Below are 27,599 nucleotides of genomic sequence, written 5' to 3'. Positions count from 1 at the left end.
GGGATACCCGCCCCTCTCCTGCTTTGGGTGTGGCCTCAACAATGTAATCACACTGGGCTGATATTAAAGAAAAAAAAAGTGTAATTTTCTTGAGTGAAGCTGTAGTAGCCAAGTGGTATGATCTCCACCTTTCACGTTGGTTACCAGAGTTCAAGACTTGTGAAATTCCTTCGCGTGTTGCCTCTTTGCAGGTTCGATGGGACAAAGATGGCCAGGGAATTTGCCCGCCCCTCTTACGTGGGCGCAAGGCCATGCTACGCTTTTGGCTCGGCAAATGACTGTCGTCACCCTCGACTATATGTGACACTAAGGAAGTCAAGGGAGATCGACAATGGGGGTTCAATCTGTCGTTGATTGCATCCCATTGAGGAATAAAAAAATAGGGCGTAGTGGTAGCTCATTGAACCCACGACCTCCCCCTCCGCAATCCCAAGCCCTATCCATCTGAGCTAACGTGCGTCGATGCACAACAGGCGAGCCAACGTGTATAAAATCCTACACCCCCTTGCTACGGAGATTCGACATGCTAAATCACACGTCCTGCTGATCACACACCCCCATCGTCGGTCCCTTGAAGAGCCTCGTCACTATCTTACATGGGGTCAATGAAGGGGGATCTAAGGCCCAAACTTGGGGGTGTGAAGCGGCTTTGATCTCAGCAGTCCAATCTTTGGTGAACCAGGGGGTGAACTCGGGGAAAAAATGGCGCCCCGAGTTCATCACCCTTAGTTCACTCGCCTCGCGGGGTGTGGGTCGAACTCGAGACCTCTTGGTTGCCACACGAATGCCCTATCGCCACGTTAGCGTGTGTCGCTGTCCATGTTGGCATGGCACATGATCACACACTAGTTCACCCATCCCTAGTTCAACCTGAGTTCACTGCATGATCCGACGGCTGAGAGTAAGGTCGCCTCACCCCCCGAATTTGAGCCTTGGATCCCCTGTGAGCCATATGGCCGTGCTATATAGTGACGAGGCTTGACAATTAGCCCGTGTTACTTATTGAGGAGAACCCGCCACCTCGGCATGGCCTGCCCCAGTGTGGCATGGGCTTAGCTAGCACTTCCAACGACGGAGCTCTCTACGTTGAAAATCACATACTGCGGAAAGCGGCAACGGGCATGGGTGTTCAACTGAAAAAGATCCCCGTCAATGGCGACCGATGCTTGGCTCAGTTGGTTCTTATGGGCGATGGCGAGCACAGGTGTGTGCGCGTGCGCTTGCTTGCTTGAGAGAGAGAGAGAGAGAGAGAGAGAGAGAGAGAGAGAGATTGTCATGGTTGCAGGCTGAACCCAAACAGTATAGCTGAAATCGAGAATGCCTTGGATGAGGTGCCTGCCACTGCTCAACCCTCAGCTCTCTCTAGTTCTGGAACTCACTTGAATCAACTGCATGTAGGTGGAGATCGATGCAAGCATCTGCGCGCTGGTTACCACTAATGAGGTACGCCATGGCTGGTTCCATACCTTGAGGTTAAGAGTCCTGTCCAGGCAAGTCCCTCAATCTTTTTTTTCCCCTCAACACACCAGAGGCCCACAGGGGAGATGCTTATCCCTTCCAAATATTAGCCATGTCCACAGGCCCACAGGGGAGGTGCTTATCCCTTCCAAATATTACATGGTCGGGCAAGGGCCGTGTACCATAGGGCAAGAGCCACGCATAGGCATCACCATGGCCACCTAATTGATGCACCACGTGCTGAGAGCGACAGAGAGAACTCGTAGCAACCAGCTAGGAACCTCCTCCTCGGGTGACCCACCCCAGGAGGAGGATGCACTCGAGTGTCCAAGGGCAAGAGCCCTAGCAAGGTGAGCATAGGGTGTCCCTCTAGAGTGTGACCCAACGGGGGATTTGAACCCACAACCCATAGGTTGAGAGGCCAAAGCCTACCGTTAGACCAACTCTTTGGAGACAAACCCTTAATCTTTTCATTTGTTTGGTTAAGCACATTGAACGATTATCATGCAACACTTCACGGTTTGTAACACCTCATGCAACACCTCACGGACTGATCTGGACTATGGAAAGGAAACAAATCTTAGTCCATGTGAGACACATGCACACACATACACATATACGTGTTGGGTTAAAGGCCTAAATAACCTCTTTTTTTTTACATTTTTATACTTTGTCCAGGTTCAATATGAAGCTGAACACATTTTTGAAAGGTCACTTATAATAAAAGTGGGAAAACCAAAACCTCACTTATTGAGTTTTCCCCAAAAACGTGAGCTCTCTCTCTCCCTCTCTTCTGCTACTAGCGCTTCCTCTCCTGCTGGCTTTCGTCTCCCCTCTCTGTATACACACTGAACTTCCTCGCGTGCTCTTTCACTTGTACACACCGCCGCGCGCTCATCAACTGGTATCAGAGCCCGATTAGGGTTTGCCCCCAAACCTGCAAACGTTGAATTTCAGTCAAGAAGGTTAACTTTATCGCGAGATTTTGCAATTTCGTCGCCAAAAGACTCGTCCCCGGACACTAGAGAGCTCCCGACAACCCAAATTGACCTAAAACAGGCTGAAATTAGGTCAAAAACAGGAAATTACAGGGTATGACAACGAAAATACAGGTTTTGCAAATGATGTATTAAGGTGTGGGAATACTTTTGCTAAGTCCCCGCTACCCGAAAACCCTGAAATTGCCGAAAAACAAGCCCTAAAACAGGCGTTTTAAGCAAATTTCAGATTTACGCAGGTTTTTGCAAGTGTTTTTATGGTGCGATTACATTCGGGAAAGTGCAAATCGATGCAATCTACGCACATTTGACAAATTTTGTCGATGTATGACCATTTGTGGCTCAATTTCATGCAATTTTGATGCTATAAATTGAGGCTTTTGCGCTTACATGCTTCTAAAGGCTGTGTATTAGCCTTATGTATGTCTTCTGAGGCTAAAAATAACTAAATTCGTTGTTTTCGAGCACAAATTCGCTCGCTGAAATTTCCTGCGCATAAATTTCAGAAATTGAATTTTGTGCCCAAATCGTCCTATTTTGTCCCAAATTGCTCCTGTGACCATTTGGAGCTGTAGTGCATATCTCTGTGAGGCTGTACTCCGATTTTTGCGCATTTTACCCAAAACAGCGTATTATCCCTCTTATTTCGTGCAACTATGGCCTCATCTTCTTCGGATGTGAAGAACCTCTTTGAGATTAGGAGGTTTGATGGTACAGGTTTTGATCTTTGGAAAGACAGGATTCAGGGAATCCTATTTCTTAAGGATTGCGAAGGGGCACTTGAACAGGTGAAGCCACAGAATATGATGGATGAAGCATGGGTTAGCATGAACAGGAAAGCCGTTACATACATTAAAATGGCCATGACAGATGAGACCGTCATTGATGTGAAAGGTCTCACGATTGCTTTTGATATGTGGGAGAAGTTAAAGGGAATGTATGAACATACAACGCTTGTCAACCATGTGCACTTGATGCGAAAACTTGTTGGCATGCAATTAGATGAGTCCAAGAGCGCGGCAGAGCACTTGTCATTATTCGCAGGTACTTTGCCGCAGTTACAGGATTCTAGCTTGCCCCCTTTTTATGATAAGCTGAAAGCTATCTTGTTGCTTATGACCTTATCTGAGTCATGGGAAACTTTGGTGGTTTCGTTGTCCAATAACCCCAATTTGATCTTTGATGGTGTTAGGGGTTCTATCTTGAATGAAGAAATCAGGAGGAAAGCAAGTGGAGAGGGAGGCAGCTCTGCCAACATGGTTAGAGCCAAGACAGAAAAGAAGAATGCTTATGCACAAAGGAGTAAGAGTAAGAGTAAAGAAAGGGGAAATGCAAGCAAAGGCAAGGGCTATGTGACTTGCTATCAATGTGGCAGGAAAGGTCACAAGAAACCCGATTGCAGGTACTATAAAGCTGAGTTAGAAAGAAAAAAGAATGGCGGAGACAAAAAGAAAGAGAAGAAGGAAGTCAAGGCAGATGCACAGGATAGCTCAAAGGACAAAGAGAAGGCCAATGTGGCTTCTAGTGTCGTGATTGAGGAGCTGTCAGATGTAGAGGACATCTTGTGTGCCACTTTGTCAGATGATGATGCTTATGACTTTGATGTCTCTCTAAATGTTCATTCACAGGACATGCAGATCACCAAGAGTGATCTTATTGATGCTTTATTGACTGTCAATGATGCATTGTCCCAGACTTGGATTGTTGATTCCGGTGCTTCATTTCATGTGACTCCTATCAAGGAGTGTTTCTTTACTTTTGATGTGGGCAAGCATGGCCATGTATACCTTGGAAACAATCATGCATGTTCCATTGAGGGTATTGGCACTGTGCATCTCTCCATAGATGGCACAAATGAGCTTGTTTTGCATGATGTTCGATATGTGCCGGGAATCAATAAGAGTCTGCTTTCTGTTGGTCAGATGGATATGCATGGTTACAACATCTTGTTTGAGAGAGGGTCATGGAAAATGACTAAAGGCTCAAGGTTGATTGTAAAGGGCACAAAGAAAGGGACACTTTATTGTATGCATGGAAAGGTCGTGTTGGGCAAGTTTATTGCGTTGGCTGAAATTAACTCTCGCATGGAGTTGTGACACAAGAGGCTTGGCCATATAAGCCAAAAGGGTCTTTCTAAGCTTTGTACTTTGAACAAGCTTGATGCTAAAGGCACTAAGCTTGACTTTTGTAATGAATGTCAATATGGCAAGCAAGTAAAGCGTTCTTATTACTCTGGTGTCTCTCGTAAATCTTGTGTGCTTGATCTTGTACATTCTGATGTATGTAGCATGTCTACTAAGTCTATGGGTGGTGCATGTTATTTTGTCTCCTTTGTTGATGATCATTCTAGGAAAATTTGGGTTTATTTGCTTAAGTCTAAGGATGAAGCCTTTGCTGCGTTTAAGAGATTTCATGCGTTTGTGACCACCCAAACTGATAGAAAGCTAAAATGCTTGCGTACAGACAATGGGGGGAGTACACAAGTGCTGAATTTAACAAGTTTTGTGAAAATTTGGACATTAAGAGGGAGCTTACTGTGCCATACAGCCCCTCTTCTAATGGTGTGTCTGAAAGATTCAATAGGACACTTTGTGAGAGGGTGAGATGCATGCTGTCCACAGCTAATCTCTCTCATGGATTTTGGGGAGAAGCTTTGAAAACTGCAGTGCATATATGCAATCGATCCCCTCACATGTCTTTGAAAGGTGACATCCCTGAAGAGGTTTGGTCTGGCAAGTCTGCTTCATATGATCACTTACGCATTTTTGGTTGCGAAGCTTTTGTGCATGTTAGACTTGAGTTGAGGAGTAAACTAGATGCAAAGTCCATTAAAGGCCTCTTCATGGGATATGGTGAAGAAGGCGAAATGGGTTACAGGATTCGGTTACCTCAGCTCAAAAGGGTTGTACGTAGTCGGGGTGTTGTTTTTAATGAGGCAAGGCTGCTTCAAAACAATTGTGCCTCAAAGCATGACCATAAAAGGGTGAAATTTCAGCATGACCAGCCACCTGTTAGGCCTATTTTTGACCCTCAGGATGCACCACAAATGGCTGAAAATGTAGATGATCCAGTGGTGTTTGAGTAAGATGATGTTGGACAGCAAATTGAAGCTCCTGAAGGACATTTGCAGCCAAGAAACAATGCTGAAAATGGTGATGATAATGATGTACAACAGCCCATTGTTGATGATTTTGTAGTGCCACCTGATGTAAACCCATTGCCGGATAATGTGGATCATTGGGTGAGGCAGTCTACTCGTCAAAGACGGTCTGTGAGTCGATATGACCCCTCTTTGTATTACATTATGTTGACAGATGAGGGAGAGCCTCTTACGTATAAAGAGGCAAAGACATGTGAGCACAGCGACAAGTGTGAGCTTGCTATGCAGGAAGAGATTCAGAGTAACAGGGAACGGGCGGAACGGACCCCTCCCGTTCCTGGAACACGTTCCCGGCCAGGTTGGGTCCTCGAAACGAAAACGGGAACGGAACGGCGTTCCGTTCCCGGGTGTAACCGGAACGGCTGGGCGGAACGTGCAGGGAACGGCCGAACCGGAACGGGAACGCGTGAGCGGAACGGAACGTGAACGGCCGATTTCAAATTTTGAAAAAAAAGACCGTTTTTTTTTTTAAACAGGGGGCGTTTAGGGACCGTTTTTGAACGTTTGGGGGAGGGGTAGAGCTCTCTAAGTCCTATATAATGCCTCAAGGGCAAGGTTGAGAGCTCATAGCCTCATCCTTCCCTCAAGGCTCAAGCTCTCAAGCTCTCTATGTCGGCTCTAGCCTCTTCCAAGTTACTCAAGGCTCAACCTTCAAGGCTTCAAGCTCTCTCTCCTTCTCCCTTGGGCCTCAAGGCTTTAAGCCTCAAGGCTCAAGTGAAAGCTCACTCTCTCTCTCTCCATCACTCCCTTTTCCTCTCTCTCTCACGGCTCGCCATCTCTCCATAATACATATCTCCCTCATCTCCCTCTCCCTATCACTCCATCTCTCCCTCTCCCTCTCCCTATCTCTCCCGAGTCCCTCTCCCTTTCTCTCTCAAGCTCCCTCCCTCTCTCGAGTCTCACATGGCGCAAGCTTCCGCATCAAGTGAACGTGTGCCCTTGGGTGCGAAGAAGAAGGAGGAAGTATCATGGTGGGACGAAGTGCATTCCCGAGTGTTGGGAAAGTCCGGTGGTGCCCGTGCATGGAAGTGCAAACTATGCGGCTTCGAGAGGCAATCCGGCACAACCAAAGTCCGCGCTCACCTCCTTAAGCTAGAGGGACAACAAGTGGCAATATGCAAGGAGGTCAACGAGCATTTGTTGAAGGTCTTTCAAGCCAAGGATGCCGCCATCAAAGCCAACAAGGAAGAGAAGGATGCGGCCAAGCCGAAGCGCCCCGCAATCGACCCCAACGATTTGCTCTTTCCCTCTTCTACACCTTCTTCATCCATCGGTGGTAATAGTAATGCGGCGACGGCAGAGACGGGGGCGACATCATTTCGATCGGCATTCTCAACCCCTAATACTACGCCGGTCTCCACTCCCAAGCCGCACCAACGCACTCTACATGCCACTTGGGATCCGAAAAGGAAGGAGGATGTGGATGCAAGTGTTGCACGCTTCTTTTATCATGACCACATTCCCTTCATAAAGGCTCGGTAAGACATTCCTCCATTTTTGGATTTAGATATATTGACCAATTTATTAATTTAATTTTGAATCCTAATACCTATGTGTTACCTCTTATGTGTAGGTCGGAGTACTTCAAGACTATGTGCACAAGGATAGGAGAGTATGGGGCACGATATGTGCCACCCTCTTCCGAGGCCCTCCGCACTACTCTACTCGATAGGGAGAAGGCCGTTGTGGAGATGGCAACCCTTAACATGAAGAGGCAATGGACCAAGTATAGAGTGACCCTCATTGCGGATGGATGGAGCGACACCAGGAGGAGATCCATTCATGGCATTGTTGCCTACTCCAAAGGGGAAATGTATTTTGCCCACTCATGATGCTACAGAAACAGGAAAATCAGCCGATGTCCTTGCAGGAGAGTGGGCCTCCGCCATAGAGACCATTGGGTCCGAACTTGTGATAGGGCTAGTCACTGATGGGGAGGCATCGAACAGGGCAGCCGGGGCTATTTTAGAAGGCACATACCCCCACATCACGGTGTCCTTTTGTATGGCGCATTGCCTTAACAACCTCTTGAAGGATTTCGACAAACTACCTTGGATAGAGCCTCTCTTTGCATCTACAGCCAAAGTGGTTTCTTTTGTCAACAACCACAATGTCCTTCGAGCAGAGTTCTTGAAGCGGTCGGGGGGGGGGGGGAAGTTCTTCTCAAGTATTGTGAGTCCCGCTTTGCCTACAACTTTATTATGGTAGGCCGATTTGTGGAGTGTCAGAGTGCAATGCGGCAGCTCTTCATCAGTACAGAGTTTGCTGAGACTTCCCATGCACGTACAGCTACAGGGATCATTTGTACAGAGAAGGTAGAGGATCCAGAGTTCTGGGAGTCTCTCAAGACTCTTGACAAAATGGTAAAAAAAGTGATTCACTTGCTTAGAGTGATAGATGGTATGCAACCTTGTGTTGGCAAGGTTTATGAAGCAATGGATCGCATGGTGGAGGCGCTTGGAGATCTTGAGAAGGACCCAGATAGGCTTGAAGAAATCAAAGACCTATGCAGCAGCAGGTGGAACTCCTATAGTTCACCTCTTCATGTTGCAACTTTGTGTTGGATCCAGAGTTCCAAGGTGCAGGACAGGAGCATGATTCAGAGGTAAATACACATTGGAACACTATTTTGAAGAGGCTTCACCTTGATAGAGACATGCAGCGCAAAATCAAGGATCAACTTGCATTTTACAGGGATATGCGAGGATCATTTGGGATTGCCGATGCCCAAATTAATCGTGCCAAGATTTCCTTGGTCTTGTGGTGGCAAGAAAATGGTTCAGATGGTCCCAATCTTCAGCGACTTGCTATCCACATTCTCAGCCAAGCGGTTAGCTCCTCTTGCTTGGAGCAATTGTGGAGTGTTTACATCCACATTGCATCTAGAAAGAGGAACCGACTTGGAGTGGAGAAACCAAATGACCTTGTTTTTGTCAGTGCAAACTTACGAATGCTTTGCAAGTTAGCATCTAAAGTGACAAACCCTTTTCTATAGTGGGAGATGGAGGCAGAGGCAGAGGGTGCTTGGAGAGGCGGCAACATCTACACATGAGGATGAGCCTATGCAGGAGGATTGGGATGATATTCATGACATCCAGGACACCACTACAGATTGGGAGGAAGGAGGCTCTTCTCAAGCATGACTCATGAGTCATGACTGATTGCTCCTTATATCTTTTTGTAGCGCCTTGGCTGGCCTTGTAAGCCATCGTCATGATCTATCTAGTATCATTGTTTTGCTCTAAGCTTTTGTGTGGAGTCTGGACTCTTTTAATTTTAAGTTAAGTTAATGTCCTTTCTATGAAGAATCAAGATGCTTCTGTGTCATGTGAATGGTGGATTCGTGTCATGAGTCATGACCGCACCTTAAGACTTAAGCATCATTGCAAAGCATGCCTAAATAGGATTCTACTTGGAGTAATGAGTGTGTGTGGCTCTCTACTAACATATAGGTTGAATCCACCCTAATTTAAGCATAATTCGAGTTTACCGTTCCGGCCCGCGTTCCCGTTCCGCTTTTTCGGGGCCCCCCCGTTCCGGAAACGTTCCGGAGGCCCCCGTTCCCATTCCCCGTTCCCGTTCCGGGTAACTTTGAAGAGATTAAAGCTTTGCATGCTAATCATACTTGGGATTTGGTTGAATTGCTCAAAGGAAGGAAGGCTATTCCTAACAAATGGGTGTATAAAATCAAAACTGTTGATGCAAAACCCAGTATAAGGCAAGGCTTGTGGCAAAGGGATATGTTCAAACCAAGGGCATAGACTTTCAGGAAGTGTTCTCTCCTGTTGTGAAGATGACCACTTTGCGTGTATTGTTTGCCATTGTGGCTGCTCTTGATTTGGAAATGGACCAAATGTATGTACATACCGCTTTCTTGCATGGTGATGTGGAAGAGGAGCTTTACATGAAGCAACCCGAGGGTTTTGTTATCCTTGGCAAGGAACATTTGGTATGTATGCTTAATAGAAGCTTGTATGGGCTGAAACAATCGTGTAGAGAGTGGTACAAGAAGTTTGATCGCTTCATGCTTAAACATGGTTACAAAAGAAGCCATGCAGACCATTGTTTGTATACCAAACGTGATAAGGATGGCAGCCCTATCATTCTTGTGCTCTATGTAGATGATATGTTGATAGCTGCAAAGAAAAGAAGCACTGTTGATGCTCTTAAAGGGCGGCTGAAATCTGCGTTTTCAATGAAAGACCTTGGGGCAGCTGAGCATATACTTGGAGTGCGTGTTACATGGCAAAGAGACAAGCGCCTATTGTATTTGTCGCAAGAAAAGTACATTGAAAAGGTGCTGGACAGATTTAACATGGCTGAAGCAAAGCCTCTTGGTGTGCCATTACAGCCATATGTTAAAATTTCCAAGGATGATTGTCCCAAGTCAAAGGAAGAAGCCAATGACATGCAAAGTGTGCCTTATGCTTCAGCTTGTGGTTCACTTATGTATGCTATGGTTGCTACTAGGCCTGACATAGCCCATGCAGTGGGAGTTGTGAGCCGATTTATGGCTAATCCCGGCAGGTTGCATTGGGATGCAGTAAAGTCCATTATGAGGTACTTGAAAGGGACTAAACACAAATGCCTCTGCTATGGTAAAGGACCAATGGAATTGAAAGGATTTTGTGACTCTGACATGGCTGGTGATGTGGAGACACGGAAATCCACAAGTGGCTATGTAGTTACTCTTGCGGGAGGTGCTGTTTCATGGTGTTCTAGATTGCAAAAGATTGTTGCATTGTCTACGACAGAGGCTGAATATATTTCAGCCACTGAAGCTTCCAAAGAAGCTATTTGGTTAGCACGCCTATGCAGTGAGTTTGGTTTGCCTGCCAAGGCACCTATGCTTGGTTGTGATAGCCAGAGTGTCATATGTCTGGCAAAGAACGCCATGTTTCATGCACGCACAAAGCATATTGATGTGCGGTATCACTTCATACGAGAAGTGCTTGAGGATGGCCTTATTACATTGGTTAAGGTCCATACATCACAAAATCCAGCCGATGCTCTCACTAAGTGCTTACCCAAAGCACAACATCATCTATGCATAGAGATGGTGGGAGTCACGTAGCTGAAAGGCGCCATTTATGCCTTTAAGTGGGAGGTTGTTGGATTAAAGGCCTAAATAACCCCTTTTTTTAAAGGTCACTTATAAATATGAACCTGGACACATTTTTTAAAGGTCACTTATAATAAAAGTAGGAAAACCCAAAACTCACTTATTGAGTTTTCCCCAAAAACGTGAGCTCTCTCTCTCTCCCTCTCTTCTGCTAGCGCTTCCTCTCCTGCTGGCCTTCGCCTCCCCTCTCTGCACACACACTGTACTTCTTTGTGTGCTCTTTCACTTGCACACACCGCCGCACGCTCATCAATACGCACGTACATATGACATGCTTGTATATATTCTCATATATCTGAGTATTGACACATGCAGATTGCTCATAGATATACACTCTCCCATATATACGTAATATATACACACATAACAACTATATTAACATATATACATCTATTTATGTATAAGATATGCCTGGGGTGTATGTATCATATCATAAACATACACCTGTTAGGGAATTTGATACACACAATGGTAATTGCTTTATTGACATATATGGGAGCCATTTGAATGACTAGCATTGGCATGAAAGAGGAAGGGAAGCAAAAGAAGCCAGAATTTACTTAGAAGATAGCCTTCACTGCTCCGTAGGAGGTTAGAAGGTTTGGAAAACTATTATATAAACAAAGGATCGATCCTTTTAAGCTGAAATTAAGCATTATAATTAGAATGGGCTCGAGAATAGGACATGTAGACATGGGCTTAAGGACCAAGGTACTTATAGATCCAAAGAATACAGCTAACATTAAAGGTATTAGAGTAGAGAGGAGCTGAGTTTATAGCCTTTGAGTGCTGGATGTTATTGTTCATGGATTTGATTGAGTATGCATAATCCACAGTGAAATTTTGCAGGGAAAATTCTATTCCAACGGGCTAGATTTTGACTTCCTTCGCTCAAATCCTGACAAACATACTGTAAGAATTTTTCGCTTGTTTAGGGTAACCGTGTTTATTTGGTGGTGTGGGGTTGCCATATAGTATTGACCAGCAATTTTGTTCTTGCAGCATTTGATTGTAGTGTTCCAGAAACTTCTCAAGCGGATTCTTTGCTTCCCCATTCCTACGGTTGCTGCAGTTTGGTAAGCGTGTCATTTTGTGGATATAGTTCTAGATTGTGCGTGATTATATAGGTATCTATACATGCATGGATATGTACATACTTGTCATGTGCAAACTCCCAATGGAAGTCTCAAAGTTCTAAGTTTCACAACAAGTCTATCTTGAGCTTATCTAAGGTGTCATCTATAGTGTACTTCATCCTAAGAATCCATGAACACAAGCTATTGTCCTCTTCCATAGCCAAAGCACAACCTGCTGTGTTTCATGTCCGTCAACAAAATCAAGTTCAAAATGCATGGGATGCGCCAAGACTCAAATTAGCAACATGTGTGGCGCGTGTATATCACACAAACACATACAATAGTATGCTTGCATGGCTAGGTTTGGACTAGGTTTGAAGCATTCTTGAACTTGCAACGCATGTTGGCTCAGAATGTGTTCAATTCAATTAGATGTCAAGAGTGTAAGATTATTGAGGACACCACATATGAGTTCTATTTGGAGCAACCATACGGCTTTAAAGTTTAAAGTTGAAAGCAAGGATTTACTTCTGGGTTATATACGATATTCTATGGCTTTTAAGTAAGCATCAAGGCTGTAGTATTTTGAACAAGTTGTTCGATTAGAAAGATCAGGTTTACCATGTTGTATCCTTGGGAGCTTTTGAAAGGACCAGTCTTGACTCTTTTTCTCCCTAGGTTTCAAGATTTTTTCAACAACACTGGGTATTTTCTTCTTAGCAAAGGAGTTTGCATGTGAGATAGATTGTAGTGGACAGATTCTAGGTGTTTGGTTGTGGAGAGAAATTGATTAGGGCAATGCTTATGTTTCTTTTTATCTTCTTTCAAACAAAAGGACACTCCTAGTCTTTTCTTGAGTAAATACTTCTTATATCGTTCTTTAGTTTTACCTTAAGATATTGGTAGCATAGAAATGCATATATGCTGTCACCGTTGATTAGTTTATATTGTATGCAACTCAATATTTAAGCTGCTTTAAATAATTCTGTTCTTCTACAGTGGGCATGCTGTTGCTGGAGGTTGCATGATTGCACTGGCTCATGATTACCGATACATGCGAAGTGATAGAGGTTTTATAATGTTGAATGAGGTACTAAGTTTTGTAATGTTGAATGCAAAGTGACAGAGGCTTATAATGCTGATGGACTGTATGATAATAAAAAAGATGGAACTTGGAAGCACCTTAGGCTCTACTAACATTCCTTGGCTCCGAAATTAGATGTCCTTGAGGCACATTGAACCCATGTGCATGGGACAGCCCCTTCTGCTGAAGGTGAAAGACTCATACCGAGCTCCTTTTCCTATGCTTTGGGCGAATCTTGATCGTCACGGGCAAAATCTTCGCTTGACCAATGCATGTGTGCAATACCTTGATCGGTGTGGCAGGTAGAGAGTTGGTCTCTTGTCAAAGGACCTTGACCTTGATACATGGGAATTTATGCAATTAACATGTTGACCACAGTGTAACAGGGAACAGGCGGAACATAGCCCAAAAATTCCGAAACGGCGTTTCGGACGAGTCCGGTTCTCGAAACGGAGTTGGGAACGGAACGCCGTTCCGGAACGGGGTGTAACCGAAACGGTGTTTCGGAACGGGGGGAACATGAGGCGGAACGGTGGAATGCGGGGTGGAATGGGCAAAAGTAGGCATTTGGGGGCAAAAAAGTAGGCTTTTGTGGGCAGATTTGGGGCTGTTTGGAGAACATATTTGGTGCAGTTTGAGGGCAGGTTTGGGGGCAGTTTTTGGGTTGTTTAGCAGTTTATTTGTGACTAAGCTGAATGGAGGTAGTTCAAGCCTTACTTTAGTCGACCGTTCCGTTCCCGTTCCCGTTCCCGTTCCGGCCCCCCCTCCTCCTCCCTGTTCCCGTCCCGTTTTGGACCCTCTGGTTCCCGTTCCACATTCCCGTTACGGGTAATTATGGAACTTGACCATCCTTAGACCTTAGTTGGAGTGTTGATTGCCCTATTCATGAGGGTCTCTAAACTAGGACCCGAGCCAATGTGCTATTTCAAGGAGTAAGAAATAGCCTTTGTGTTTTGAAGGATTGCATTTGCCGTGTCCGTTGTGCATGTGTCATATAGAGATATCTCCCTTTGGAACCCTTCCCCTGCAAGCCAACTCCCATGTTTAGACTTCCATAAGTTCGTGCTTGGAGTTCATGCCCCTTTTGGGCCTCCCTATATTTTGGTCATTGCATTGCCCCAATGGGCTATTAGTATCACCTACTAGCTCATCCATATGTCCCATCACTGGAATGTTTTGGTCTTGAACGTGCTCATTGTGCCACCATTATCGCATCAAGGGGGCTTCCGCAATTGTTGCTTCTTTTGTTTGCAACGTTCTCCACTTTTCGCACATTGCCTTGTGTTCTTGTTGTGCATGGACAACAAAATACTTGAATGAGGGTGTAAACTGTGTTTCTAGTACCACACGCATCAACTCTCTCTTCCAACCTGTTAGGTGCAGCGGAATGAATGCTTGAACTTTGCTCAAGATGAGTGCTCCGAACTGTGCTCAAGGTTCCTTTTACTTACGGAAGGGAGAGCCTTCCGTTCCTTTAGTGAGAGAGTGCAATGGACACAAACAAAGTGAATGGACACTGTGAATGGACGTGCATGAGACTGAGAGACAGAGAAGAGAATACGACACCAGAGACGTTGTAAAACCCTCCTGCGAAGGCCCCACTCTCTATGGCGAAAGCGGTCTACTTATGATTGCACAAATCTCTACAATGCTTGGACTTGCCGACGATGTCGACGACGACGAGACGGGCTGAAATCTGAAAACGCTAAGGGCTGAAATCTGCAAACCTTGTATTTGCTGAATTCTGACTCTATGTCGATGACGATGTCGATGGCGACGATGCGACGACGACGCGCTGAAACGTAGATGCTGAAATCTGCGTTTTCCGGACTGAAACTGCAAACTTTGGTGGATCCCACCGTGTAGCGAGGAACTGCTGCGGGAAGGTGAGATCTGTGAGGTTCGGGACTTCTTCTGCGAGTGGTAAAGGCTGAAAACTGAAAACGCTGGTTCTAGGGCTGAATTTTGTCACGAAGATCTGCAAAAACGTTGAGGTTGATCTGCAAACCAAAAACGCTAGGGCTGAAATTTGTCCCGCTGTCGCCGGTGGTTATGCAAAGGCAAAACGCTAGGCTGATCTACTGTGTCGCGATGACGCCGGGACTGATCTGCTGTGCACAAAACGCAAGGGCTGATCTGATGCAAAAACTCTAGGTCCTCAGATGGCTGAAAACGCTAGGCTCCTGTGGGTGTTGGTCTTGCTGAGAAGTTGCCTGTTGAGCAAGGTGCTCCTACTGCCTCTTCTGCCAGAGAGTGCTAGCGCTAGGTTTTTATTTATACAAACTTAGCAAAATTGCCCTACCTACTTTCCAATAAGTGAAAAATGTCAAAAATAGGGAAATTAGGTCTATGCACTGTAAAAATGCTAGTGATGGGATCTGACTGCAATCTGATGGTCATGCTGTGTGCAACCAGAGGATATGCATTTAATCTAAGTGTCTAGGCGTGCACGGTCTGCGAACAGACTCAGAAAAGTGTCAGATCACTTCCTATTCTAGACTGACTTGACTGAACTGAACCCTGGTCATGCTGTAGCTTGTCCACGGACACATAGGGTTGGATGTGTCACGTGACATCCCCTCCTTTTCAAAGTGAGGTACTGGTACCGAACTGTATGGGGCGTCGAGGGAGATCGCCAATAGCATCGGGAATCCTGGAAGGGACCCTTTGCCGGCCCACTCTGATGGATGAGTCGTGCGGTACTTGAACTTCATAAAGGTCTGCAAAGCTTGCTTCTTTGGGCCGCGCCTAAAGCGACACAAAGTCTTCTGTGGCTCCTTCCATGCTTCAACTTCGTCTAGAGTCATGCGTCTACCTTCTTCAAGAATCTCCGAGGCTGAAAATTCTTGAAACCATTTCCAACACAAAAACTTGAACATACCCATTCCATGTAAAGTGACTGGAGAAAATCTCGTCTTCTCTGAAGACTGTGTATACAATGTAGATGAACATATAGACGGAGTGCCAAACCGTTCACCACACACACGCAAACAATGAGATCGAATCTTTTCTTTCAGATCTAAATCATTCAATTATGGCAATTCACAACGGAAATGCCCATGCTTGGTGCTCATACTTTCATGTGCTCTTTCTACGAATGTGTCATGCCAAGGAAGAGACATGGAATGTGACTGACTTCCATGAATGCAAATAATTCAGCTTTTCATGAAAAATCCGCATACATCCGTGCTCATTCATGAGTGAAACGTGCTCAACGTACAATATGGCATGCCTATGAAAAGGGACACATAAAGACGCTGACTAAAATACAGGAAACGATCACGAATGAAACACTCGAACAATGCGTGCTGACTAATCATTCGAACACATAGTACTTCTTGCGAGGGTTCTTTGGACCCAGGCTCGAGAGCCAAGATCGATTCTTTCTGAGGGGGTTCTTTGGACCTAGGCTTGAGAGCCGATATTGGTTCTTTCGGATCTATCGAATCTTCTTTTGGGGGTTTTGTAGACCTCGACTCGAAAGCCAAGATCGGTTCTTCGTGATTGATCGAATCTGCAATGAGGTTAGCTTCACTAGAGAAAGTATCACCTAACACATCATCCTTGTGAACAATCACATCATCTTCATGCAAATCATCATGCTTGTGAGAAATCACATCTTGATCATGCTTATCATCATGCTTATCATTATCATGCAGCTCATCATGCTTATCATCATGCAAAGCTTGTGCGGCATGCTTTGGAGAAGAAGAGATTGAGAGAGTCTCCTTTTCCCGAATCTCTTGCATCTGTGCTTGCACTTGAGAAAAGAGTTGCAACATCTCTTTCATGTGTCGGTCGTTCATGGCTTTTCGTGCTTTGTTCTCGCGATCCATTTCTGCTTTTTTTTTCTGGGCATTCACAATCAAATTCTGCCATTCTTTTTGCTCTTCTTGCTTCGCGTTCTAACTTCCTGTCCATCATCACCATGTCGAAAGTCTCCATAGGAGTTAGTGCAATCCTTTGCGTAGATGGGGAAGGGAGAGGGTCGGAAAAACCTCTTGGTGGGGAAAATTCTTCTTCCCCTCTCTCATGCTTATCATTTCCAAGCGAAGTATACACCGACCATCCACTGAAGTCTTGGGTTCTTAAGTTCACAAGGAACTTGGGTTCTTGGGGGTCTTGGTTCTTGGGGTTCTTGACGGTCTTGAGGTTCTTGAGGGTCTTGAGGTTCTTCTTTCGCTTGCAATCTGTGTTAGAGAAGGATCTTCTCTTCACCTGAGTTCTGCTCTTTTCCGCGGGCGCACCCCTTGGCGGCCTTGCGCTTATACCAAGGTTGCTTTTTCCCACCTCACGTCGATTGGCCGGCCGCTAAGTGCACTGTCCGCTCTCAATGAGTGAAAAGTGGCACAAGGGGAGGCTGGACAAGCCCTTCTTTCTTGGGTTACCTGTCACTCTTCAAAAACATGATTAGGAATCGACACGACCAAGAGGACTTGGGTTACGTGCGACTGCAACAAGCAAATTTTTTTTGTGTGGTTCTTGTGGTTCTTTCCTTGAGTGATACAGAACATTGCCAAAGCTCTGATACCAATGTAGGTGCAACGAAATGAATGTTTGAACTTTGCTCAAGATGAGTGCTCCGAACTGTGCTCAAGGTTCCTTTTACTTACGGAAGGAAGAGCCTTCCGTTCCTTTAGTGAGAGAGTGCAATGGACACAAACAAAGTGAATGGACACTGTGAATGGACGTGCATGAGACTGAGAGAGAGAGAAGAGAATACGACACCAGAGACGTAAAACCCTCCTCCGAAGGCCCCACTCTCTATGGCGAGAGCGGTCTACTTATGATTGCACAAATCTCTACAATGCTTTGACTTGCCGACGATGATAAGGATGACGACGAGACGGGCTGAAATCTGAAAACGCTAGGGCTGAAATCTGTAAATCTTGTATCTGCTGAATTCTGACTTTATGTCGATGATGATGTCGATGGCGACGATGCGACGACGACGTGCTGAAAACGTAGATGCTGAAATTTGCGTTTTCCGGGCTGAAATTGCAAACTTCGGTGGATCCCACCGTGCGGCGAGGAACTGCTGCGGGAAGGTGAGATCTGCGAGGTTCGGGACTTCTTTTGCGAGTGCTAAAGGCTGAAAACTGAAAACGCTGGTTCTAGGGCTGAATTCTGTCGCGAAGATCTGCAAAAACGCTGAGGTTGATTTGCAAACCAAAAACGCTAGGGCTGAAATTCGTCCTGCTGTCGCTGGTGGTTCTACAAAGGAAAAACGCTAGGCTGATCTGCTGTGTTGCGATGACGCCGGGACTGATCTGCTGTGCACAAAACACAAGGGCTGATCTGATGCAAAAACGCTAGGTCCTCAGATGGCTGAAAACGCTAGGCTCCTGTGGGTGTTGGTCTTGTTGAAAAGTTGCCTGTTGAGCAAGGTGCTCCTGCTGCCTCTTCTGCCAGAAAGTGCTAGCGCTAGGTTTTTATTTATACAAACTTAGCAAAATTGCCCTACCTACTTTCCAACAAAAGTCACTTAAAAATAATAAGTGAAAAATGTCAAAAATAGGGAAAATAGGTCTATGCACTGTAAAAATGCTAGTGATGGGATCTGACTGGAATCTGATGGTCATGCTGTGTGCAACTAGAGGATATGCATTTAATCTAAGTGTCTGGGCATGCACGGTCTCCGAACAGACTCAAAAAAGTGTCAGATCACTTCCTATTCTATACTGACTTGACTGAACTGAACCCTGGTCATGTTGTAGCTTGTCCACGGACACATAGGGTTGGACGTGTCACGTGACACAACCATCATATTTTGCTTGCCTCCATTGAAGTCTTTTCAAACAACATTCCAATTTTATTGAGCCTTACCCGCCATGAAGCCATAGAAGTCTACTAGCTTGCAATTTTGCTCGACCATCACTTCGTTCAAGGATTGCAAAAACAAACATTGTGCGTCCATGTCTTCCACTTTTATCACCACTTTGGGTAGTTCTTGCATGCTGGGAAAGAGGAGCGCCGCTTACACCACCCGTTTTTGGATTAGAAGATTGTTGAACACACAAAAGTGGAAGCGAGAGAAAATACAACAGTACAACATTGGATGGTAGACGTGACATGCCATTGTCACCCAGTTGCTACATCATCTAGTGTGATGAAACTGAATCCATGCTCAATGAAGATCGCCGGCTCTATTGTGCTCATATGATTCACAAGGTCCACCTTGAACGCTCTACGGTGGACATCTCGAGAACAAAACATTGCTCAGTCTCTTTTCCTTTGCCTAGAAAACAACCTTTAAGCTTCAACAAGGCATCAAAACCATAGCTCTCCTTGGAGCTGCTATGACGGATCTCCTAGACCTATTAGCATCAAACAAGATGGTGAGGTTTTGAGAGTTGAGAAGCAAGCCTAAACTAAGAGAGCTTTGCTTAGAATCCATCTTCGACTAATGGTCCCATCTCCTCAATGATGCTTGCAAGCTCTTCCTCTCTGATGAGGTTGCGGTCGATCTTCACCAATGAACCCAATCCAATTTCCTTGGCCACACATTTGTACCTGTTGGGGGCTGGTGGTGTGGTTAGCTCTCGTCACTTGAGTTACCATTGCCTTTATGCGATCCATAAGCTTTTTGAAGTACCGGTCTGTTTGGGATGGTTGTGTTGACCGCAATGGAACATCAACCTTGTTACGTCCCGAGACATCAAGATGGGCTCCTGAGTAGTATCCGACCATTGTGAACTAGGTCCTTAGGTCAGGGCGGTTATGAAGTCCTATAAATAGGACCCTTGACTCATTTGTGAGCCATCTTATGGGCGCTTGAGCAATGTCTAACCAGTTCCAACCAATGCGCATCTTGATGTCTAGGGACGTAATGAGGGTGCTCATAGTTTTCATGTGCGGCCATTACATAGTACATCAATGCTGAAAATATTGTCGTGCGCAATGGGACATGCTTGCAATAAAAGAACTCTAGCCTCTCTTTGCATGTTTTTTGATTTGTGGCCTTAAGCATGCTGCTAAAGAAGTGTGGAGGTATAGTTTTGCAACTTTGAGAACAATTTGTTCATACGCTTTAGATTTTCGGCACATAGGCTTTGCACACTTCAAGAAATACCACTGTGGTTGTTATTCTGTTTGTCCAAAGTTGTGGATCATAATTGGACTGTGTTGCACCCATTTCTTTGCATGCCTCAAAAGTGCGTGTAAACTCAAAGGTAACATCACCATTGTAGTGCTTTAGGATCTTATTGACCTTCACTACCTCCTTTGTGTTGTGCTCAAGAATCTTGCACAAGATATTCCTTTTCTCTAGGCTTAGGAGGTTCTTGCTTGGCTAACGTATTTTGATGGTAAGACGGGAGGTAGAACATTGGCGGCTGCAGGTGCTCACAGAGGAGTTTTTTGCAAAGGTTTTGGGCAAGTCAGCAGCCTTGCCAAATCGCCACTTTTAAGTGGCCGGTTGCTCAAATAGGGGTGACAGAAGGCATCTGGCTTACCTATGGGCGTCTCTCGCTGGCTTGTCCTTGATGTGACATCCAAAGGAGACTCAGAAACATCTTCTATGAGACCGCCCCCAGGCACAAGAGATTTTGCTCAGACTTCTTTGATTTGTGCCTACACTTCTACCAGACATGCGGAATAGCGGTTTTTTCAGTGCTTTTAGGCTTTACACTTGGCTATGAAACTGAGCTGAACAGCTTAGCTGTTCTGACATAAGAGGGGCACCTGTCGGTTTGCCATGCCGGATCGGTGATTTGGAGTCTGGACCCAGGAGCGTGGTTTACGCTAGGAGCTGATCAGCAGCCTAGATTGGGCTTTTTGTAGGGCTCGATGTGTGTGGGTTTTTGCTTGGTGAGCCCCGACAATGACCATCAAGGATTACTGGCTAGAGCGTTGCATCCAGGGCACATCAGATGGAGCCTAGCGATTCTGCCAGGCCTTTCTCAGCCTCTCGCAGTTTGATTTCTTCTTTATGGTGGAGCATGGCATCCTTTGGCAATACCACCCACCTGGCCCCCCCCCCTCCCCCCCCCCCCCCCCAAAAAAAAATCCCCCATTCCCCCACTTTATGTGATAGCCATTATATTTATTTCTGGGTAGTTTCCCCTTCTTGTATATGGACCCTCTCTAGTGCGGTAATGTAGCCCTCTGGGTAGTTTGTTGACTAATGGATCTTTTTTGTGCTAAAAAAAAGTCTGCCACCAAGGCAATCATAATACACGGATAATGCAAGTTGGATAACGTGTCATTGGCTAAATAACAATTTCTCATTCAAGGAATCATCTAGAGTCAAGTCTCACTAGGAGTGAGTGGTATCAGTGGCATGAACTAGAATCAATTTTCTAGACACCAACATTTTGATATCCAATATTAATAGATACTAAGGGAGGACCTTCTTAATTCAAGAAGGCCTACAATATCAAGTATGTTACAAGTACTAGCTTTATCCAATAGAGGTCTAAGAAATCGAAGTTCACCTTTGAACGTGCAAGTCTTAAAAAAAGAAGCCAAAATATAGGGTCTATCAAAGTGTAGTTTTCAACTGTTAGTGTGACTATTAGGTAGCAAACCTCTGTCTTAAGCTTCACCTATTTTGTAGCTGGCTGGTAGACATGCAAATACATATAGACGTTGCTGATACAAGGATGCACAATACCCCTTTTGACCAAATCTCTGATACATATAGATGTGGTTGATACACGGACTCAACACCCCTTCTGATAACGTCCATTATGGAAGGAGTATTTAGAAAACATGGAAGGTTAGGCTTATTGTAGGGCGGTTTTCTGGAATTCTCTCAAAGGAACAATGCTGCTACTAGTGATGTCAATCTGATTGAAAGATAAGAACATCCCATGATTTCTTTTGTGAACCTTTGAAGGTGGAAATCAAGCTTCCATTAACTCCTGGCATGAATGCAATAATCAAGAGCAAGCTACCTGTGCCAACCTACCATGAAGCAGTGCTAACTGCGTAAGTGTGTTCATCCTTGTCATTCGGATCTTACAAGTTACGACTTGCTTAATTTCCTTGTTAATAGTCATTGGTATGCAGGAAAGGCTGCAGTCATTGTTTACTTCTTGTTTGTTGTTTTCCAGTCATCGCTATGTGGGAAAAACTGCAGCCATTGCTGGGATTATTCATGGGGCTTGCCCGGATGTAGACTCCACAAGGGAAGCTGCTATCAAGAAAGGTGATATTCAACATCTTGCAATCGCTAATATGCATTTGCAGGATTTCGGGAGTTTAGAGAATGGGGATGTAGAGCTGTTGTGAATGTAGTGTTCCCGAGCTCAAGGCTCTTCAGTAATTTACACTACATCTTTGTCTTTGTCTGGTGCAGCATCTGAGTTAGCTTCCCGGAACTACGATCGCATTGTCTATAAAGCATTGAAGGTACATTTTATAAAGCAAAGTTTGAGAGTTCATGTCTATTTGAGCATTGAAGGTGGGGATGTATGTATTGTGCATGCATGCATGTATGTACATATGTGTGTTTTGTATGTATATATCTGCATGAAGTGGAATCGATGCCTTTAAGATGCTGTATCCGGTCATGTGGTGTAAATAGGAAGAGATGTTTCAATGGGAAGTCCAGGAACTTTTGCATGGCAAGTTGGATGGAGTGCAAGAAAACCTTTCGCGTGCTTCGAAACTCTAATTGCATGGGTGATGCAAACCACATACATCAGAGCTTCACAGAGTTGTGCATATATATCAATGAGGTTGGAGGCTTTTAAAGCAGCTCTATATCCAGCTGATAATAATGACCATTTGTGGATATTCATTATCAAAATAAATGTCTGCCGCCCTCACCTTTCAATAGGTAGAAAGTGAACCAAATTCTTTACCCTCAACCATCAAGAATTTGTTGGGGCAGGCCTTTAGTGGCACCTTTGGTTTTAATGAGGCTTTGTTTAGCTCAGCAATGTTTTTATTGATGGATAGAGGTATCATCTATTATTCTTTGATATTGGAAAGTTGAGTGACCAAAGTACATCATCAAGTCTTGTGACTAATTCCACACATCTTCACAAAATTGAATGTTCTAAGATTGGTTATATAGAGATTGCTGTAGCACCTTTCCTTTTAAGCTAAGGCTTTAGTATTCCCCTCTTATTTGTCGTTAGTCATAGTGTTTGTTCTCTCTCTCTCTCTCTCTCTCTCTCTCTCTCTCTCTCAAGTGTGGTAGATTGGTTATGCCATTTCCCTCTTGACTAACAAGTCTTGAGTTCAACTCTCCTCATCAAATAGATCTTTCAGGTCTCTTGGGATAGTTTCCTACGACGTTAAAACTCTCTTCTTCTCGGGTGTGTGTGTGCGCGCTAATATAAGAGGAAAATGGTATAACCTTTCTATCGCCCTAGTGTGGTAGATTGGTTATGCCATTTCCCTCTTGAATAACACGTCTTTGAGTTCAACTCTCCTCGTCGGATAGATCTTTAAGGTCTCTTGGGATAGTTTTCTACGACGTTAAAATTCTTTCTTTTTCTTCTTTCTCTCTCTCTCTCTCTCTCTCTCTCTCTCTCTGTTTTGTTATGATGGCTTGTGCGTTTTGAAGTTTATACCCTCTCACTTGTTGAACTGTGAGCTATTTAGGAAAATAGAACAAAGAAGGCTAAGTACGCACAACCCCATCTCTTGTTCCCTACCACCATTGGTCCTTGGCAGACCTTGTGTGTTTTGATTAGTTTCCCTTGTCACAAAAAGCTTCGTGTCTTCTAAAGTTTCCCCATTTGGCTCGATTTGTTTGGCTTGCATGAAGTGTTACATGTTGGGTTATATTACCCTTGGCCTATGTTGTATGCTTCTTGGTGTGAACCACAGCTTGTTTACATGGATTCGAGTTGGCGTAGTCATGTGTTAATCATGTGCCTAAAAGAGAGGACATGTGAGGTGCAATTGAAGCATATTTCAACTCTAAGGTTGATCCCATATTTTAGGGGCTAATTTTGAACTTATACTATACATTTGTATTTCTTTCTCTATTGATTGATTGTACGTTCTGGAGGCACATATTTTTGATATCAAAAATAGCATCTAAAGAAATAAACTTGAAAGGAGAAGCTTGATCAATCAAGAAACTTTCAAGTATAACAACTTTTCCATTAGAAAGTAGAAAAGATTGAATGAAAGGAAGGAAATAGAGAGTACAAGCCATAAGAGAGATAATGTTAAGCAAGAAATAGTTTACATTACAGCACACTATAACATAAATTACTCTTAGAATTAAAAGAGATTTTTGTATGTCAAGTAAAAATAATTATATTTTAGTGTTAATTAATTTTTTAACTTTTTTTTTTGAAGTTAAATTTTTTTTTTGTTTCTTTATTTTGCTCTCTCTCTCTCTCTCTCTCTCTCTCTCTCTCTAATCTATGCATTTCTCTCTCTACATCCTTTCAATGTTCTTCTCCTCTCTCTCTCTCTCTCTCTCTCTCTCTCTCTCTCTCTCTCTCTCTTGTTAGTGTACTCTCTCTACCCCCCCCCCCCCCCGCCCCCCCTCTCTCTCTCTCTCTCTCTCTCTCTCTCTCTCCTTGTCACACTCGGGCGGCCATGCACAGGCACCCGTCCAGGGGCAATCCACACGGCTTGCAGTTTGGTCGCAATCCATACGGTAAGCCACGTGGACTGCCTCTTGGACGGTGTTGTCCATGTGGCATCTCATGGAGATTGTCCGTGTCAACGTGGCACAATAAGTGGGTACATGCGTATCCACATGGCATACCACGTTGGCACAGAAAGTTCTCGTGGTGTACCACGTAGACGGCAATTGTTTAAAGGGCTTCTACATGGACGCGATCTGCAGTCCACGTGGATTGTCCCTGGATGGGTGTTGCTTGTGTGAGTGCGCAAGAGAGAAGGGGAGCGTAGAGTGCTGAGAGTGTGAGTGAGAAAGAGAGTTGCTTAGGAGAAAGTAGGAAAAGGGGCCTACTCTCCCTTTTATAAGGGGGGTTCTCCTAACAATTTGTTATATGTTGAACGAGGTAGGGACAATCACGAGTTCTATAACTGAAAAAAGCTATCAATCTACAATGGTACGTTTTATCGAACTGAAAGTTTTTCCTAGACAAGATTTAGAACATGTTCGTCGTGTGGGATGGGAATGATTGGCTTCACGCATTGAAAGATGGAGCATTGCATGAGCGGTTAGATGAATTCTCAACCCCAAAGATTGAGTTCACGTTCATGAAGTTCGACCTTGAAGAGATGGCGAATTTTTTGTTAGTACGACCTTAGTACGACTTGCATAGGTAGGAACTCAACTACAACAAAAAATTACCCGTCCTTAACCTTAACATTTTCAAGTAAGTTATTATCTAATACTCACCTTTTGGTTCTTGTAGTCAATTTTAGTTGTGCAGGTTTACTTCAAACCCAATTGAATATGTGATTCAAGCCAAAGAGAAAGATATAGATCACTAATCTAATACTTAATGATAAGCCTTTCTGAACTCCGTCAATTCCTGTTGGTGATCTTATTGCATAATATTCACCTTGACTACTTCATTCTCAAAGTATAGAGTTTGCAGGTAAATTTATGCCATAGAGATAAGCAAGGGTGATTTTGGACCAATGGATATTCGGGTTGTAAGTTTTTTCTTACTAAAAATTACTGAAATTTGAATGCAAAATGATAGAAATTGTCTTGTAACTTACACCATACCCAGCCCATCAATCGCATTCATATGTTTAAACAATGTATAAATTTCTCCCTAATATTGATACTTATGATATATCCATTCCATTGGTCACATGTATATAAATTTGTTGATCTAGGCATTGTGCAGATTTCTCCTTGATATTGATTGATCGATTTGAACAACAATAGTACATATTCATCAATTTAGGCAACACAATCTTAAGTATAAATTCATTGATTTAAACAGCACAATCTCACTTCAGATTCATTGATTTAGGCCGCACATTTGCATATTTGTTGGTAAAGACAACACATAATTGGTGTTGATTCACGGGTTTAGGCAACACCAATTACAAAATCAAATTGCACTGCCTGGTCTCACAATTGCTATTATTGTGATTTTGTTAACCAAAGTATATGTTGGAACTCATTTACATTGATACTCATTTAGATTACATTGATATGGATTTGATTTATGATGATGTGACGAGGATACGATGAAGACATTGTTTATGGATTTTGACTTGGTATTGATGTTTCTTGGTTATTGAATGATAATTTGTGGCCAATGATATTTTGATGCATGATTATATGACACATACTGCTTATTCCAGTGATATGGGACACAAAAATATGGAGTATATGAGCGTTTGAAGTCATACACAAATTGAATTGTTTACGTTTTCAAGATACCATTTTGATATTTATGTGTTTGATATGTAATTTTAACCACTATTGGGACAAGTTATGACTTATAGGATCATAATATAACAACTGAGGACAATTGTTTTTTTAACAAAGTGGTATGTAATGCTATCTATTTGTGGTGTATTAATTGATATTTGTTATATTCTTGACATGTGGAAAGCAACTTAAACCATTGGAGTAGCTAGCTAAGTCTGAAGGTGGATGTTAAATGCTTACGTATAAACTCTCTATTTATAAATTCCCTCTATATTGTTGTACAAGTTTTGAAATTTTGTAAATAACCTCACATGGGTTCATTTAGGGACCCATGCTGGAAAAATAGCCATTGCCTCCACCTAGTGTTGGTCTTCTCCTTTCTCCCCTTCCCTCTCATGTTCATGTGTAGCACTCCTTTTTAAGAGTAATTCCAAAGATTGAGCAAGATTTGTCGAGCGAACCAAAAATCGAGCAAGACCAGCCAATCAAAGACAAGAGCATACATATCATTCTCAACTCTGGGTACATTTGACAGTTTCATGTGAGATTCATAAAGTTGGCAAATACTATAAAATTTGCTCATTATATTTCTCTACATCTAGAAACATCTATACATTTGCAAGAAAAACCAAATTTTCTTATAGGTGTACATATTCCATGTCTCTCTCTCTCTCTCTCTCTCTCTCTCTCTCTCTCTCTCACACACACACACACACACACACACACACACACACACAAGCATTGAGAGTCACTAATAGTTATCTCTGCACTTTCACATGATATGTATTTTTTGGTCCTGTAGGTTGTATTTGACCTTTGAGAACGATAAAGGAATCTCTCTCTCTCTCTCTCTCTCTCTCTCTCTCTCTCTCACTCATAGAGGCGTGCACACGCGCGCACGTGCACACACACGCACACACACACACACACACACAAATTAGTATAATCACAAATATTTCCCTTATAGCATATCTTTAATATTGGCCTTACAATGAGGAAACCAATAAAGTGAAATGTATAATTTTGTATAACAATTATATATGATATTAAAGTACTTCAAGGCCCTTAAGTTAACGTGTACAAGATAGTGATAGATCATGGCAATAAATGTAAACATGGCCATGATAGGAATATTTTTATATCAACTTGAGTGTTTGCTTATGGCTATGTACCCTTACAATTTGTTGGATGCTGCTTTCAATTGAGTAGTAAATTGAGGTTTGGTGCAGTGTGCAAAAAGAAAAAAAGATTCATTCATTGAAGAATAGGAACTATTGCACGATTTTAGCTCACAATTAACTAGAAGTGCATTATTGTCAACCATCCAATATCACATGAAAAAGGGATCAAATGGGGGAAATCAATTGAGCCAAAGTGTCAGTTTCTGCAAAGTGGTGGTTCTCTCTCTCTCTCTCTCTC

The 27,599-nt window shown here is 43.7% G+C and overlaps 1 protein-coding gene across 1 annotated transcript; it reads left to right on the top strand.

Moving 5' to 3' along the window:
• Positions 1-1,003: 1,003 nt before the first annotated feature.
• On the top strand, positions 1,004-22,971 carry LOC147426089 (enoyl-CoA delta isomerase 1, peroxisomal-like). The gene is made up of 10 exons (XM_086497854.1): positions 1,004-1,204; positions 1,286-1,331; positions 1,399-1,443; positions 11,588-11,650; positions 11,741-11,814; positions 12,814-12,904; positions 21,738-21,829; positions 21,955-22,049; positions 22,200-22,252; positions 22,428-22,971. Exons 1-10 carry the CDS (start codon positions 1,047-1,049, stop codon positions 22,515-22,517), a joined length of 807 nt encoding a protein of 268 aa, XP_086353980.1. The 5' UTR covers positions 1,004-1,046; the 3' UTR covers positions 22,518-22,971.
• Positions 22,972-27,599: the final 4,628 nt, after the last annotated feature.

The sequence above is a fragment of the Adiantum capillus-veneris genome, chromosome 24, assembly GCF_014529385.1.
Source record: "Adiantum capillus-veneris isolate H3 chromosome 24, ASM1452938v2, whole genome shotgun sequence".
Classification (NCBI taxonomy): Eukaryota; Viridiplantae; Streptophyta; class Polypodiopsida; order Polypodiales; family Pteridaceae; genus Adiantum; species Adiantum capillus-veneris.
Note: the sequence above shows the minus strand (reverse complement) of the source record. Positions and strands in the feature narration are given on the sequence as shown.